Genomic DNA, 18,294 nt, shown 5'->3' with positions numbered 1-18,294 from the left:
TCTATCTATCTATCTATCTATCTATCTATCTATCTATCTATCTATCTCATATTGATTCTATTTCTCAGGAGAACCCTGACTAATACACAGACATACCCAGGATGTTTCACCTGTTATCTGGATATCCCTTAATTCAGTCAAGTTGATATCTAAAATTAACCATCACACTGAATAAACCAGGTAGTCTCATTTTACATTTTCACACAGCACTTTAAATTTGGTGGAATAACTATGTTTTTCTATTACTATTTTATTCTATCAGGTTTTACAAGGGTAATAGTATAACAATCTGAATAACTGCCATCTGCAGTCCTTAATATACATGTTTGATTTCAATAAGCAGCTTTCAATAGATTATAAATTCTGTAAGAACAGAGGCCATGCATTTTTCATGTATTTTTTTGCATCCACAAAAGCCAACGAAATAATATTAGACATAATTCCTGCTTCAGTGAGTGTTTAGTCTCTAGTAAACATCAGGTCTTGGCTATCTTCCATCTATATTAGCAGACTTGCAGTAATATTGTATATTGCACAATTTTACTGTTGATTTAGGAAAAGTGGCTTTAGGTCTATTCATCTGCTCATTTTCCCTCTCTGTGGACCCCCCACATGATACTTATCTTCTTTCACTCAAACTCAGTTGGCAAAGGAAGGGGAACTAAAATAGCGTAATTTTCTTATACGTTGAGTAAAATATGTTCTTATGCTTTAACTCTGTCAGCTGTATTTGCAGCCAAGCACTGACTCCTATTTTTAAAATGTGAGTAGATAGTACTACTAGGGATAAATTAGAGTTGTCCTTTCAGGACCTTGGGAAGATTTTTTTTTTTTTTCCCAAGGGTGAGAAATTGTGAAGAATTAGGAAGGAAAGACCCCAAGAAAAGTGGTGGCTGAGTGTGTCACATGTATCAGGAGTCCTCCAGCAAAAGGAAGAGAGAGCTACGTCACAGGCTAAAGCGGGAAGGATTTAATTTAGTCCTTAAGCTTTAGTGTGTGAACAAATCATCTTGAGGTGCATGAAAAGTCAGATTCCTGGGTCCTACTCCCACAGAATCTGTTGTAAGGGATGGGGCCCAGAATCCAGATTAGTAAAATATTATCACAGGGAATTCTGTTGTAGATGATTTAAAGGCTATACTATGAGAAACACTGGTTTAAGAGGCATGAGGAAAGGGAGAGAAGAAAGAAATTTGAATAGAAAGTGAATAGATTGATAAGTAAAAATGCTGACATGAGTGTGTGAGTGCAGGGGCAGGTGGTTGATAATTGTAGCAGCCATAACGAGGCAAAAAGAAATCGTATTCTGAGCACAAGTGCTGGATCGGGGTTTAGAGAGAACTCCAGAAATTGGAGATGACGAGAAAACCAAATGTGAAGGTAAACTGCAAATGAGCTTGTGCAGAGAATGTCCAAAGGTCTCCTTCTCTCCCTGACTTAAGTGGCCAGGTTATGTGCTGAGGCCATCACTCAGCAAAACCAATCCAACGTAATGACCATGGTGGCCATTCATGCAGAGGACATCATTGCTCTGCAGAGATAAAAGCACATTTTCCTTCTATAGATCATTAACAACACCCAATCTCTTGTAAGTGACTAGTCATAAAAGGACCAGAGCATGATCTAGGGGATGGAAAACATATGAAAAAATCCCCTCACCTCAAACCAGGGAGAAATAGATGTCCCTCCTTCATTGCTCTTAATTTTGTTTAAGTGTATTTTGTGACATGGAGAACAAATGCTTTTCAAAAGTACTTTGAGAAGAATAACCCTCTTTCCAGATTAGATCTGGAAACACCCATCAAAGCTACTTCAGTTTATCTCAATTGCCTTAATTGTACATTCAGGAAGAGCTCATAAGACAGGAAAGGTTATCTGGTGTGTGATAAGCAGCAATTGCCTAAGGCTTCGATTTCCAGATCAAGACTGACTTAAATTTTCACAATTAAATAAAGCAGAAGAGTAAACTGCTGGCAGAATTCTTTTAACGAATAAATTCTTTCCATTCAAAAATATCCCAGGAAGTTAATTCAGTGACTGCTATTATGTGTTACAAATCCAGTGAGAGGACAAAGGATAAGCTGAGAGGGAGCAAGTGAAAGTCAACATCCCTGAACTGTCAGATATTCCAGACTGTAGTTCAGCTGCTAAGGTATATCTTCAATTACCAACCAAGTCTGAAAAAAAAAAAAAAAGAAAAATCCAATTTAATTCAACTCCTCACAGTGGAAGTGAACTTTGGCCTCCAACTTCAAAGAATGCTTTGAAAGCTACTTTAAAAAGAAATAATTAAAAGAGCAGAAGATCAATAGCCCTCAAACAAACAATACAGAGAAGAGTTTAATAACTCTGGGTTATCTGGTACACAGAGAAAGCTGCCAAATTTGAAGTGGGGGTAGGTGAAAGACAATACAGCCTGAGGGTCTCCCTGCTCAATTAGGTGATTGCTCCAGTTTTCTATCTCTATGATTTTTAAATCCAACCACCCTCATCAATGAAGAAGAACATTTCCTAACATAAGGATATTTTATTTGTAAGTCGGTTGAAATACTGCCTCATTCTGGGTCAAAGGATTTCCTGGGTGGTAACAGCAGAGTTCATTATGAGAGAAATGACTGAAAGGGAAGGCTACACCCTGGCCTCCACCTGCCCCTGGTGTAAGAACTGATGTTTGTGTCGAAATAATAAAATACTGGATTCTCATATTGCCTTCCATAAACTCTTCACAAATGAACTTATTACTTTTTATTATAGTCCACAGAAGCACACAGGCTACAAAAGCAAAGTTTGTTTTTGATGTCCTCAGTGTCCTTTTTCTTTATTGCTTTACCTTTGGAATGAGGGGAGTCACCCATTCCAGAAAAACAGAGTGGGAAAAGTGCATGCAAATGGTACCAGGTGTGACTCACAGAAATGCATCATGATAGAGCTGGCAGGAAATTGAAGTAATTTAGTGTAGGGTTGCGTTCAGGGGCCTGGCTGACATCATATCAGAGTGAAGTTTGCCTGGGGAAGCACAATAGAGAGTGTAGGGGCCTATGGCAATAAAAAAGCCTATATTATCCTTAAAGTACTAGAAATCAGTATTCTTATAAAGCATCATGCATGCCAAACCAACATGTTTTCTCACCAAATTCAGTTTATGGTCAGCACTTGATTTAGGCCTTCCCCCTATTTTTTGCAGACATGAAAAACTGAAGATCAGGATATTAAAATTAGTCATCTGGAATCCCACATTTCTCTACTAGCCAACTCCGGACTGGAAACAGGACATTCTTTCCCTAACCCTCAAAGTTTTGTGCAAACTTTATTTGGAGGATGATAATGTTGGAAAACAGTGAGAAATGAATTCGGAAATGGAATTTGAGATAAGATTATGGAAAACCTTATCTGACAAGCTAGGATTTGTAGGCAAGAAGAAATTGCCGAAATGTTTTGAGTAGTGAGTGCTGGGGTGAAAGCTGTGTTTCAGGAAGGTTGTATGGTAATGTGTGTCATTTATATTGGAGGAGAGAACATCACAAGCAAAAAGATTCAAGAGAAAGTAATTACAGTGTAAGTAGGAAGACATGAGAACCTGGACATTGAAAAGGAAGGGACAGATTCTCAAAGGGAAAACTGCTAGGATAAGGTGACTAACTGAATTGAAACACAAAACAGAAAGAAAATCAGGAATGACTTCACAATTCCCAAAGAGAAAATTATATGAAGATTAAATCACTATACTAGAGATTGTTCTCACTTGACTGGGCTAGAAATATTTATGTACGGTTAAAAGTTAACTGTAGGCCAGTAGCGGTGGCTCGTCTGTAATTCCAGCACTTTGGGAGGCTGAGGTGGGCAGATCACGAGGTCAGGAATTCGAGACCAGCCTGACCAACATGGTGAAACCCCGTCAGGAGATCGAGACCATCTTGGCTAACACGGTGAAACCCCGTCTCTACTAAAAAAAAAAATACAAAAAAAAAAAAAAAAAAAACTAGCCAGGCGTGGTGGGGGGGTGCCTGTAGTCCCAGCTACTTGGGAGGCTGAGGCAGGAAAATGGCGGAACCCGGGAGGCAGAGCTTGCAGTGAGCAGAGATGGCGCTACTGCACTCCATCCTGGGCAACAGAGTGAGACTCCATCAAAAAAAAAAGAACAATTTAAATAATCTATAATCTAATAACCTTATAACCTGTATTATAGCCTTAATATAGTTTTTAAAAAACTTTCCTTTGTTTTTTAAACAAAGAAGATGAAAAAGAAATAAAGTTGCTGATTTGTTTCATATTTCCCCTTTTTTGTATCACTCATCTTGTTTTGAGAGGGCTCGGTAGTAAGCCCTTTACACACATCCACAGGCTCCCATAGCAGAAGGATAATGAGAAAACTGAGTGGTTTAGATATTTAATAGCCTTGTTTTGATTAATTTATTATTGTCATAACTGTGAATCTGATTTAGTGTTGTCAAATAAGAGGTATAGCTCAATTTTCCTTAGAAGATATGAGAGGAAAGTTAGTTGGCAAGATTTAAAAAAATAATTTTCAACTATTAGAAAATGAAAAATGTGGTGAAGTCCTGGATCTTTCCCTGTCTCCAATCTTTCCCCCAACCAGGTTAGGGAGACAGGAGTGGGTTAAATCATTTTACTACTGCTCACAATGTGTGGGTCAAATCATTCTTTCCCCAGTTGTGATATCTAGTGGGAGTTTCAAACAACTGGCCAAATAGCAAGTGAAGATGGCAGTCCTGCCCCCTAAACATACTTCCAAAATCTTACCTTGTGGTTCTTATCCAGGACCCTCTGAAGAAGAGCAACTTTTCAGACAGGTAGAATGTACCTTGCCCCCAAGGAAAAGAGTTCTTGAAAAAAACAAATGGGAAACATGGCTACAAGAAAACTGGGAAGACTGCCGGGTAAGAACTTTTATTTTTATTTTTTTTAAAGCCTATTTTTCCGTTGATTAAATTGTGACTTTTTTTTTTTTTTTTTTTTTTTTTTTTTTTTTTTAAGGGCATAAATAACACAACTTTTAGCATGTCTTCACAGCTTTCTGTAAAACTCCCGGTGTTTGGGCTTCTCTGTTTCTCTTTCCCCCTTCTTTTCATCATAATATGTTACATATTTTCTAACCTTCATTTTAACCTGATATTGCGGAACTTTGAGAGGAAGTTTAAAATATTTGAGAAGAACAAAATTGTTGTTAATAAAAAAAAGTCGAATGTTGAACAATAATCCATATCATTGAGTTTATGATGCAATCTGGAATCCTTTGAACAATGATCAGGATGAAACTTTTGAGCAGCCAGCTCAAACAAAGCTATGCTGGAATAAATCAAATTTTTCACCAGTGAGGGAACCGGATTTTCATTTCTTGTTGCTGAAAATCACCCTGCTGACTGAGCCACTAGCACTGAAACTTCCCCTGCAGTTAGTCAACCTGACCACTACAAAGCTGTGGGGCTGTGACTCAAGCTTCTAACTCCAGTTGGATCAAGTCATGCTTAGGCAGAGGACTGAAGATTTAACTGGGACAAGTGTTTCCGGCAATAAAAAAATAAGTCAACTTCCTCACAACAGAGTGAGAGGCTAATATTTTTCTATATTAAAGGAATAAAATTATGCTTGAAAAGTTTAAGAAGTCTTCCAGAAATGAAACAGAGCCTAAAACTCCTTGTTGAGGACTCCTGACGCCTCTTTTGCTTCACAGACTTATATACCATATATTTATGAAATTAGGGAATGAGAAGGAGCTTCACAGAGGATCTGGTTTAAATCTCTTATTTTCAGAAAGGAAAAGGAAGTCCAGGAAGAGAACTGACTTGCTCAAAGTTATGCAATTTTTCAGGGAAAGATAAGAAAATAGAATACCATGTCCCAGTATGGTTCTTTCTTTTCAAATTAAAGCTATTAATATATAATGAATGGATACAATCTAGTACAAATGTAAACAACACACCCACTTATTTATTTAAAAAATTTAAACAATACACCTAAGGCTTTGACATCCATTCCCAGACTCTCTTTAGGAGAAGTCATTTTGGTGTTTATACTCATTCCTTCTTTATACTTGCAATTTTAACCTTGGGTATACTTTAAAGTCAATGGAGCCTTGCTAATAAACTATCATAGAAGAATTAATTATCCTTTCAATAACTATACTGTAAGAGAATGGCTAAATAAACTTTAAACTATCATAGAAAACTTAGTTGGGAAATAGTGGTAAATTTTTTAAAAAACTTTTCTGAGGAGATGATTTTAATGTATAGGCGATACACATAAACTTTTACCATTTCTCAAGTTTTATTTTAAAATAAAGACCTTGTATGCTTTTGGAAAATAGATTTTCAAATATCACATTTTATAAAGTATAATATCTAAAAATATCAAGATGTTACTAATCTTTCTAAATATAATGTCTGTATTTCCTTAAAAACAGCAAATTATTTGGCCTCGAATTTTTTAAAAAGGGATTGTCATTCTATTCAATATTTTTATTGACAAATTGATGGCAAAATATGGAAATAAAAAAATTAAGTTGACTTTTAGGAATGCAGTTTAGAAGAGCAATGCAACCACTGAGAGTGGTAGCAATGTATTTTACACCAAAGTTGACTGCTGTTTAAAGTGAAAATAAAATATTCACTATCTTTGAAGCACACCAAGTCATTTTTAGATATGTATCTCTAGTTACTTTAAACAAAATCATAGTTTTCGTCTTCCAAATGATGTTATCTTACTCTAAAAATTTTATAAATGTGATTTCTGAGAATTTCCAAGTGAGGCTAATGATTACTGATCATGTAAAGCAGTCAGAAGTTTATCCCTTCTATTCTACACCCCTAGAAAATCTCAGAATCTGCTTGAGAATCCTGTCCTTCTTCCTCCATACACCTGTGGAACCATACCAAACCCTGTATGCTGCTCAGTAATTCTGATCAAGATCTTCACCCTCCCTAACTTGAAAATTGCTACAACATAATTGTGTTTGGATGTATGAGTACTCTGGAGGACAAAAAAAAAAAAAAAAAAAAAAAGGTTAAAAACTACTGGTATAATTAATATACACAATACATTTTAAATGAATAACTAAAGCTGACAAAAACCTTACTTTTTTCTTTTTATTTGTTTTTCCTCAGATTTTGAACATTTCATTTCAGGATTTGGGGGATCCTTACCAAGTTGAAAATTTTAACAGAATTCTTAGAAGACTAATTCGAGTTGAAACCCTCTGGTTAGTGGATAATTCACTGGTGGACTTAAGTGCCATAAGATTGCCAAGGTATCTGCTCTGTAGCATGTCTAGTTAACAGGTTAAAGTTAAGTCTTTTCTATTTGGATACATGTGATCATTGGCTGTACATACTGCACCTGGCCCCATGTGGTCAGGTCTTAAAGGTGACACTTTGCGCTAAAGTGGCACACACAGCAAGGCCAAAAGAGAAATTTATATATCAAAATGTCATACTTTAGAGGGAAACATCTGTTTTTTTCAAATTAATATTTTATTACCAATTTTTAGGAAAGTTATTTGTATGAGTAGAAAAATTTGCCGTTTTCATTGTGATATAAACTAGAAAATGCAATTACATGACATATACATTATGGTTTAAGAGATTAATTTTTAGTTAGTCATATTTGTTTCCCTATGGGGAAAGACTTTACAAGGTAGTTGACAATAGTAGCCTTTAGGGTAACATTCTGTTATTGGAGCGGAGGCTGGTTATCAGATTAAGGACAGAAATAAACTAAAAATAAAAAATATATATAGACTCTTTGGTCTCTCAAGGATTCCAAACTCATATTGTTAAAAATAATCTCTTTCTACTCAGGGATTGCTAGAGAAACCTTTTTACAGGGAGCTGCTATTTGCTTCAGCAGGCAGAATGGGTAGGTGGAGTGAGCTTTGGTGGCAGTGAGAGGGGCCAACAGAGCTCCTCAGGAGTAAATTAGATGAAGGAAATTGAGCATCCACAAAAAGGAAGGGTAATTTCTAGAGCAGGTTAAGATACAGTTCTGAGCATGCGCTGAGAGAAGGTCACAGAAAGAAATCGTGATAGCTGTACACAAGAGGGAAACAGTCTGGCAGACAGGAAGTGCCAAGACAGAGAAAGTTGTGTCACCACCCACTTGCTTTGCCCCCCTTCTCTCCCCTAACATTTCCTATCGACTGGGGCAATCTGTGATGTGGTGAATCTGAGATACTGAAAGGATAAAAGGATACCTATGAAAAAGTGAGACCATGACTGGTAAACAAGAAAATAACAGATTTCAGAGGAGAATGGGGAGAGAGGCACGGGGGTAGGAAGTTCTTGGGCTGGTTTTTCAATGAGAAATTGTCATAGTACTGAAGTGATCCTGAAGTCTGTAAGAATTCTGGAAATAAGCAGAAGCCAAAAGTTATCAAAGATAAGATGAGATCTATATAAAATATACATACAGAGAGGGACTGAAAGGAAAGAAGAAAAATAAAAATAATAGATTCAAAAAAATTACAGTGAAATCTGGGTGGTTCAAAGGGATTTTTTTCCCCTAATGCTTCTGTGTTGCAGTTCTCTCTTTACAGTACCCTCTTTCCCGTTAGCAATGACCATTTATCAAGTGTCTTTGTGGGGCCCAAGGCCCATAAATATATACCCTGTATTTATCTCATAATATTAAATCCTAACTTATACATAAAGGAAGTTTTCCTTAAGGCAAGATGTCAGTGACAGATTTTGAATTATTTTCTCTATTTGCCCAGTCTTGTACAGTTATAGTTTTAAGGCAAACACATTGAGAAGCATTATCTATCGGAAAATGTATAAATTTAAATGTCTAATATATTTTACTGTTTCTAAGGATACTTTAGTTTTCTTTTATATTAAAAACGTCTCTTTTCTGATTTAAAATGCTATTTTCTCAACATAGAGGTTTTTAAATTACAGAAAGGTAGTAAGAAAAATAACTACAATCTCACTACTTAGAAACAGTATTTTTCACAAGTTGTTATTTTTGTGTGTGTCCACTTTTATATTGCTGAGATGATATGCAGCTATTCAGCCTTTTATTTAAGACATATCAAGAATCCACCATGGGCCAAGTCAGGTACCAAGCACATTCATTGGAAAAGAAAACAGATTCCTGTGCTCCACAAACTTATGGTCTCATGTATCTTGCTTATTTTCTCTTAATATTCTAATATAAATATTTCTAATTTTCTTAGGAAACCATATTTGTCACATAGTTTGCATGTGACCATCACGACAGTAACATCACTGTTACTCTTTTGAGGGGTTATTGCCTACATAAGGCATGCTAGTGTTATGTTAGATTTGGTAGTTAACCATTCTCTTTAGGAGACAAGTAACAAGATGTTTCTCTTTTGTATCCAGCTGCAGAATTTTAAATATGAGCAAAAACCATCTCACGTCTTTCAAACAATTACCAAAGATACCTCAGATATAGCATTTATCCTTGGCCGAAAACCACATTGAGACTCTTACTGGACTCTCCAGTTTACGGTGCACTCCACTGGAATCCCTTATTCTCAAGAGGAACCCTTGTGAATTCCACCAAAATTACAAGAAGCAGTAAGGCCCCAGACACCCTAAGTCACCTTTTGCACTTCATTGAATATTACACTTTTAACTGTATTTTAAAATATTGTTCCTCTCTTGCTCAAATGTACCCAGCAAATAGTTATAGAATCTGCACTATGTTGAACACTTCATGCTTCTGATCTCGTCTAAAGACTTTTGAACTGATCTTTCTTTATCTTTTTAAAAATTTATCTTAATACACTCTTTTCTCTTGGTTAATTTATAGTTGCTATACAGATTTTTAGGCTCCTTCTGTAATGACTTTACCTATACAAAGATGTTTAATTTTAGACTTTCAAATTCCACACATTTTCTCCCACATGCTTAATAGATATGATATCTTTTAAAAAATTATACATATATATTTTTTATTAAGTTGCATGTGACAACTTTATAAATGGTTTATTCTCTGGTATTACTTTCCCTCTTTGGGCCCCAGGGCCAACATTAAGTGAATACAAAGAACTCAGTTTACTCCAGTGGTCGAAAGAGCTCAAAAACCTGCCAAGAAGAAACCATTTTTATTACTTTGTCACAACTGAGAACATTCCCAATGATAATAATGAAATCTAAACCTTGAAGTGTGCACCCAGTAATATGCCCATCTATTTATCTCCAGCTAATTCCCAGTACCACTAATTATTGTATTTATGGGAATTAAAAGGATAAAAACAAGCAAATGAATTCTACAGCCTGTATTTGCACCCATGACTGAGGTCATCTCCCCTCCCAGGCAAATCTGTCAAACAAAGAGTTAGATCATCTCCAGGGTCTATTTCTATTCTACAATTACAATCTTTTGCTTACTTTCATTTCAGTAAAAGACATAGTTTTCACCATCTTCTTTCCTCACGCTGCTGTTTTCCCATGAACAGCAACTGTATTCTAGAAGCCTATATGATGTTAGACTCTTCGATGCCTCATGTACAATGAAAATTTGTCAAAACAGAAATTCTAATCTCTGTTGTTACATAAATCTCATTACTGCAGTTGTCTCCCCTATGACTGTAGTCTGGAAGCAAAATTTCATGTCTGTGATAATAGATTCTTAAATTGCTTTCATGTAACAGTGAAAACTAGCAGCACAGTTGCTATAATATTGAGCTAATATTTAACCATAATAATAGTTGGAGGTTTAAAATTATATTTCCTATAATCAGAGGAGGTTTAGCTGCACATTTCAACATCATTCATAAGAAAGCACATTCCTAGTCATAAGGTTAATTTAATAGAATTGTATTTCAGTTTTGTTAATTCATATGTGGGGTTTTATAAAGCATTTTGGTCCCAACTCAGCTTCTTACCTCTCTTCAAAGAATGCCTTACAATAATAGTATTAAGATGAATTGTCTGAAATCAGATATGCCCTGAGGTCTTACTATAATTCTGCCTACAAAATTCATGATGTGGTATAGAGTTATGTAGGAATGAGGGATATAATGAGGTTCTTCTGTTTTTCCAGTATTAACTCTATTGGATTGAGTCCAAGGTATATATATGCTGACTTTCAAGTTAGAAAAAGCCAGGTTATATTAACTTAGGTAGTGCAGGGTTGTGTTGAACAGAATGATGGAGTCATTTTAAAGTATGAGGAAAAGGTTTAAGCATCCACTCATGCTAAGGAACTAAGCTGGAGTCAGAAGTTCACTCAAATATGGGTTCAGTCACCCAGCCAAAAATCTGCACCTTGAAGATTATAATAGCTTTAATTTTGTCACTGGGTATCTGTGTTGAGGATTTGGGCCAGAGCTTCAGGTGACTCTTTTTACACACCACGCTTAGAATTATTTAAATTACAAGCTTTTCTTGACCATTATCACCTAGGATTGTGACTGCTTTCCCTTCCTCCTTTGTTTCAGATCCTCCAATAAGAAGACAGCACAATTTAAAAGAGAAAGGACTTAATGATAGAACTGATAGTGTAAGTCCCAGTAGGTTAGAAGGTGGCCTCATTTCTGGGACACCTACAGGCAAACTTCTCTCTCATTCTCCAGGAGTCAAACATTATATTAGTTCATTATTGCTTGACTTAAAAAAAAAAAAAATCAGTGGCTAGAAATTCTTGCCAGCTAAGTATTAATTTTGAAGCCAGAAGACATAGATTTTAATATTTGCTTCGTCACCTACAGTCCTTATGATTTGGATAAGTTACTTTAAATGAGGGATAAAAACCAATCTGACAGAGTTGTTGTGAGGATTAAAAGAGATGCACAGGAAGCAATTAATGTTAAGAAAATCATGCAGCCAATGGGGGCTTTCAAGGAGGTCAGCACCATCGTTAGTTGACTTGGCATTTCTGCTAAGAGGTTTCCGTATCTTTCATGCAAGCAAATTCAAATGCCATCGATTCCCCCCAGCCTGAGCCCTCAGAATTCCCAGATCTAGAAAACTTGTCATTCTAAAGAAAATGCTGCTTTTTAATGCCGCTATGTTTATGATCACTGTTAACTGGATTGAACTGAATGATCTGTTTCTGAACATAGAAGTGACTCCCTGAATTTGAAATACGAGCTTTAGAAGTGCTCTCTTTCAGGAAAAAAATAACAGCACAATATTACTCCCCACTCCCTCTTTTATATTTATCAGCCAGAATTCTTCTTTAACTATCACTGAATATCGTGGGCTTACTTTACTTTCTCTCTCTTTCTAAACTTTTAACTTTATAATGAGCACATATATCATGATCTCATTCTGTCTCTCATGGGTAGTTGGCTAAATCCACTCACTGATTTTTTTTCCCTTAAAAGACTGTAAAAACTGGAATGAAATTCTCTTATAAAAACAGATTGTAGACAGTCCTACTTCTCTGATCAATATTTACCACCTCCTGAAAGACCTATTAGATCCCTGAAAGGGCAAGCTATGGCAATATCATCAGGTCAACTGAAATGAGTAATATTTTATTTTAGCTCCACTGCAAAGATAAAGAACACAGAATGAAGTGATAGCCATTCATCTTCCTTATAACAGTAACAAAGTCCATTCACTTATAAAGAGAATAAGTGAAATAAAATTCTTTTGTTCAATATAGTGTTTTTTTTTTTTTTTTTTTTTTTTTTTAACTTTTGCTTTAGAGTATTCTCCTGTTTGCCAAACTTAAAAATGCTGGATGGAATCTTGAAGCTACCAGAAGATTGCTCATCACCAGAAACCAATATTTTTTCAAAAATATGTCTTGTATCCTAATGCAGTCTGTATAGAAAAAAAGCAATCATCATTGTTGCTAATAGCTAATAAACACAGGAAATGCATGATTAAATATTGCAGTTTATTTCGTATCTTTTTGCTTTTCTAAATCAAGGTAGGAAAATATTTTCTGTAAAGGACCAGATGGTAAATATTTCAGGCTTTCTGGGCCGTATGGTCTGTGTCACAACGACTCAACCCTGCCATTGTAGTGCAAAAGCAGTCATTGATAATATGTAAATGTATGGGTGTGTCTATGTCTCAATAAAACTTTATTTACAGAATGATGTGGCAGGCTGTAGTTTACTGATCTCTGCTCTAAATTTTAATGTCACATGGTTGATTGCACTACTCTTCACCAATATCCATGTGCCTTCCTTGGAAGAGGTATATGATTCCCTCACTATTGAAGTGAGTTATGTCAAGCAACTTACTTTGAGCAGTGAAATATAAATGAATGTGACATAGGTCACTTGCAGGCAGAAATTTTGAGAAAGTTTGTGCTTTGTCACACTTTCTTTCTTTGTGCCATACCAGTGGGCAAATTTCCAGATCAAGGCCTATCTGCCTAGCTTCTGAGGTAAACCTGGCATGGAGCAGAGCCACAGTCATTCTATAAAAGATGGATAGTTAGAGAGTAAATCTCTGTCATCATTTGATGTTGCAGCATAGCCTACCCTCTCCCTACTAAAACACCTCCTTAAATTTAGGGACTGCAACATAATTTATTCAATGATGTATTCTTCCCCCAAAATAGGATAGCAGGCACTCAAAATGTTGAATAAATGAATAAATGGCTATGGTAGGAAATTATTAATGAGTGGCAGAATTATCAGGTAGGATATAACTTCAAAAGTTTAGGTGAAATGAATACCACATGTTCTTACTTATAAGTGGGAGCTAAACATTGGGTCTCATGGACATAAAGATGGCAACAACAGACACTGAGGACTACTAAAGGTGGGAGGAAGAGAAGGGGAAAAGGACTCAAAAACTAACTGTTGGGTACTATACTCAGCACCTGGGTGATGGAATAATTCAAACCTCAGCATCATGAAATTTACCCAGGTAACAAACCTGTATGTGTACTGCCTGAATCTAAAATAAAAGTTGAAAAAAAAAGCTTAGGTGAAATATATTAAAAACGTTACTTAGGGCAACAGTGTTGGAAATAGAAAGAAGTTATAAGGGCTTAGGAAATTGGAGAGTTATGACAGTCAACAAATTATTTTATTGTTTAAGCTACTTCCCTGTTGGGCTATCTGTTTCTTGCAGGCAAAAACATGCTCACTGACAAGAAAATCATGGGTTTTATACAAGAATAGCAAGTGCTGGGTTGCTTAGCTATGAGGAAGACTAGGCTCACTGGTAAGGGTCTCAAGATGTATATCATGCCAATCTGAAGATATGTGCTGATGTTTCAATCTGATGTCCTGTACAGGCTTCTATGAGCAGTGTGGCTGAAGTTGGTGATATCTGTCTATGCCAGAGTGGCACTGATTAGGAGACCTATGAACTAGATAACATCAAACCCCAAAGTTGAGTCTATCTGCTCACTGTAGTGGTGGTAGTTCTACCAGTCATTGGTGGTGACCCATAATTACATATCCAATAATGGCATTGCTATAGTTTCTAGTATATCTGCTCACTTGACCTTTGTAATACTTTCTTGCATCTTCTATAATGCACAGAGATCTGAGCCACTCTCTCCATGGTTTTAGCATACCAGAAGATGTCCAGTGTTGGAGAATGCAGGGATTTTTATCAGCAATCAAACTATATTTGTGGAAATTTTGTGCATAGGTGCCAAAGATGGCTGACTTCTGACCACATTCTATTTAACTCAACTGAATGACACCAAGCTCTCATTCTGAAACTTATAGTTACATCCACCCTTCTGAAATATTCAATTATTCTCCAATACACTGGAGGTAATAGGTATAACAAGAATGTGCATGTGCAACTTAGCATCTCATATCTAATTTTGTGTCCCAAGTTCATTCTTCCCTTGAATGTCCCACGTCTACCAGGTGCAGGATTATCTGGATGGGTCAGTTCAAAACAATTTCAGGGAATAAATTGTGTAGGGGATACAATTTTCTGAGACAGAAACATAATGCGAATAACTCCTTTGTTAGAAAATAATTTCAGTGACAGAAAGCCTTTCAGTTCATAAAGAAAACTTATATAACAACAAGTCTAGCTCTTCACCAGTCCCGATCAGCTCTACAATATCCAGTAAAGGACTTTCCAGTTCGCCTTTGAATAAATTGAGGTATTGGAAACATCTTAAGAAAATGGTTGTTAATTCTTCCTAATCTTCAGGGATTTCTTCCTTATATTGCGCTGATATCTGCCTTCTGCAACTTTCAACTAATTATTCAAATCTCTCAGGTAATTATAATTAATTCCATCTTATAAGGAATTTTTCTCAGCTTCCGGCTCTTGAAAACACCCTGATATTTTCTCTAATATTCCAGTGGAAATGTAAACGGGTAACGTAAGAGTCTGTGGGGTTAGTAGGGTGGAGGAAAGGTAAGGGAAAGCTAATGAGAAATAACCAAAGCAAGAAAAAGAATTTTATTTTCTTCAAGTTCTTTATACATCCAAAGTGGAAGATTCCTAAAATAAATTCCCTAAATCAAATTTTTAAAATTAAGTTAGCAAGCTTACTTTTTAATTTATTTAGAAGCCAACTACTTTCAATTATTATTTCTTTCCAGAATAGAACAATTATCACTAATTGTTTGTCATTATAATACCAAACTATGTTAATAGATGCCTATTTTTTAAAGGCTAATAGAAATCATGAAACCAAATATCTAATTAGTTTTAGAGCTTTGGAGCAGATACATCAATATTTGAACCATTCAGGTGTATATTTGTTTATCTGCATTTTTTCCTCTTCAAAAGAAGTATTATATGCGTTCTGTTTATAATTTTTAAATGGTCATTTCAAAACAGATTATATGAGTTTATACAAATCATAGTGAAATTTATTGCTTAAAAAATCATTTTTCTCTGAACTCTCAGCGTCCTTGAGCTATATATATTTTATGGCAATTTTTACTTAATCGTTTGTATGCTAGTTATTTTTGACAATGACTACTAAAATGCAAGTTTCTTCAAAGGCAGATTCATTTTAGTTCTTCTTTATACCCCTCAAAAAACTCAGTGTTGTTCTCAATGAGTATTGAGTAGATGAGTGAACTCTGAGTGCATACTCCTTGAAATTATATTTCTGGAGCTAGAAAACTTTTTAAAAAATGTACATCATGGGTCTAAAGAAATAAATGCTATATGGCTGAAAAAATATTTTGTGAAAACCAAAAATCCCACGGAATCATAAACTTATCTATGAGACAGATGTTAGCTTGGGGTTGTTCTGGGCTTCTTTTCTACATCCTTCCCATGACCAAATCAGCTCAACAGTTAGCAGTGCTATCCTTCCTCTCCTTCTCCTTCCATCTAAGGAACTAGAGCTGAACTGCTTGGCCACTGATTGAAGACAAGCTGAGTTTTCTACAGGTGGAGTTTTCAAGAGGGCTTTGATTTTGCTTTCCTCAGTTTTTCTTCTTCCACAATTGAAAAGTGGTAAGGGTACCAGCTTTCTGTCTATGTCTGCCTCTCTCACTCTCTCTCTCTCTCTCTCTCTCTCTCTCTCTCACACACACACACACACACACACTTTTTTTTTCTTCCACTCTCCTGCACAGCAGGAGACCTTGCCTTGATCTTTGAAGGTCTACAGCAAGTGGTGTAGGCTAACTCAGTGCTAGGCCAATGGAGCAAAAACTCTTTTTTGTTTCCTTGCCTCCATGTCTTTTGGAGCTGGCAGATACCACTTTTGTTCTATAGGAGTGATTCTTTCTAAATGTCAGCTCAGCAGGATGATGGTCACTGTTGTATATCACTTAGGCATGAGTTCTGTTGAATCCCAGCACAATTTACCAGAGTTTGTCAGTGGCTTTTGGAGCAGCAAAGACTTAATTTTTAATGAAGTGTTATTTTGTTTAGCTGGTCGTTGTCATCTTCATTTATATCTTTCCAGAAAATTGTGGGAGGTATTTTTCTAGAGAAGGATTTTGGTATTCCAGAGTCCTGTGGCTAAAATGTGATGCTAATCTCAACTTACTCTCAATATTAGAGTATGTGGTTACATATAAAATACAAATATGCTGATAGTTTCAAATTGAACATTGTATCTTATTTGACCTAAGTCAGAACCTCCTATAAACCATTAAAGCAATATCTTGAATAAGTCTCAGATTCCAGTCATCTGGATTCTCAATCTATTGCCAATATGGTCTTAGATAGGTAAAGGATGTTCCCTATGCATATCACATTACACAAAAAGCTAATAATATAGCAAGCCCTTGTTGCCCAAATGAAGGATTAAAATAAGGAACTAATATAAATGTATATTTATTGTCACACAGAGCTATAAAATGAAAGCAAATAGCTGAATATTGATCTGTATTATTCAGAGTAATTATAGTCTCTCTCTTTTTGGCTTTCTAAAATAAAAATAAAGACACAGCAATTGATCACTGAGTAAAAGATCTAGCATGCCTTTCAAATGAATTTGTATTAAGTATCCACAGAATATATTGTCCATCATATTTTAGAAGTTAAACTCATTCTGATGAAGAATTGTTTTTAAATGGTTATTTACTTCTTTTTGCAAGCACAGACACCTGTTCAATGATTACATATATTTTCTCTGCTTTTAAAATCATTACCCATCCATGATACATTTTAAGAAATCTTGATGTCATTTTCTCTCAGTAAATTACCATGTATAAATGCAGAAAATAACTCAGTGGTGAAAGAACATAAATTTGTACAGAGAAAATTAATTTTATTATGTGTTATTGTTCTAGTACTCAAAACTTTGACAGATAGTATCTGCACGTCTCTGCCCATGCCCTTCCCCATACTTAACTCTCCCCAGCTCTTCCAACTACACAAAAGATGTTACATAATCTAGCTCTGATTTAAAAGCAGTAACAGTAGGTGAACTGTTAAGGTATGAATCAGAAATTTTATTTTTTACAGATATCTACGTTTTGATAGATAAATATTTTTTCCAGGGCAACTTACATTTCTTTAGCAGCTACAATATACAAGATACTGGGGTAATCTTTTTCGATCCTATGCTATTCTATACGTAGCTTCTCCCCACTTAAAAAATTCTAACAGTATAAAGTTTTAGGATATGAGGATCCTCATGTTGTCCCTCTGGTATATAAAGTTGTCTCCTACGAATCATTTTGCATTTTGACCCTAAAATCTATCTAGGAGCAGATAATCTTCCTCCTTGAATTTTGGCTGAGGCACAACAGAAAGGAGAGAGTAGGAGGTAGGTTTGGTAGAAGTGTTACAGTACGTAGCTAGCCAGGTATGAGTGGGGCAGGAGATGCCTCCCCCAACCCCACCAGGAATGTCAGGCAACCATCAGGTGATGGTGAGGTGTCAGGTGATTGTCACACTACCTCTCTAAAATAATAATTGGTTGTAGCCAGCACCAGGTTAAGGCAGTTTC

The 18,294-nt window shown here is 35.8% G+C and overlaps 1 protein-coding gene across 1 annotated transcript in view; it reads left to right on the top strand.

Annotated features, from left to right (window-relative positions):
* LOC113224930 overlaps positions 1-16,075 on the top strand; it is a 34,149-nt gene extending 18,074 nt beyond the window's left edge. The window contains exons 4-7 of the mRNA XM_026454842.1: positions 4,780-4,898; positions 7,122-7,264; positions 14,025-14,117; positions 14,471-16,075. Coding sequence (XP_026310627.1) covers positions 4,780-4,898; positions 7,122-7,264; positions 14,025-14,043 — 281 coding nt within the window. The 3' untranslated portion in view covers positions 14,044-14,117; positions 14,471-16,075. The remainder of the gene's footprint in view (positions 1-4,779; positions 4,899-7,121; positions 7,265-14,024; positions 14,118-14,470) is intronic.
* Positions 16,076-18,294: the final 2,219 nt, after the last annotated feature.

Source organism: Piliocolobus tephrosceles, chromosome 2 (genome assembly GCF_002776525.5).
Source record: "Piliocolobus tephrosceles isolate RC106 chromosome 2, ASM277652v3, whole genome shotgun sequence".
Lineage (NCBI taxonomy): Eukaryota > Metazoa > Chordata > Mammalia > Primates > Cercopithecidae > Piliocolobus > Piliocolobus tephrosceles.
This window is presented reverse-complemented; position numbering and strand designations above follow the sequence as displayed.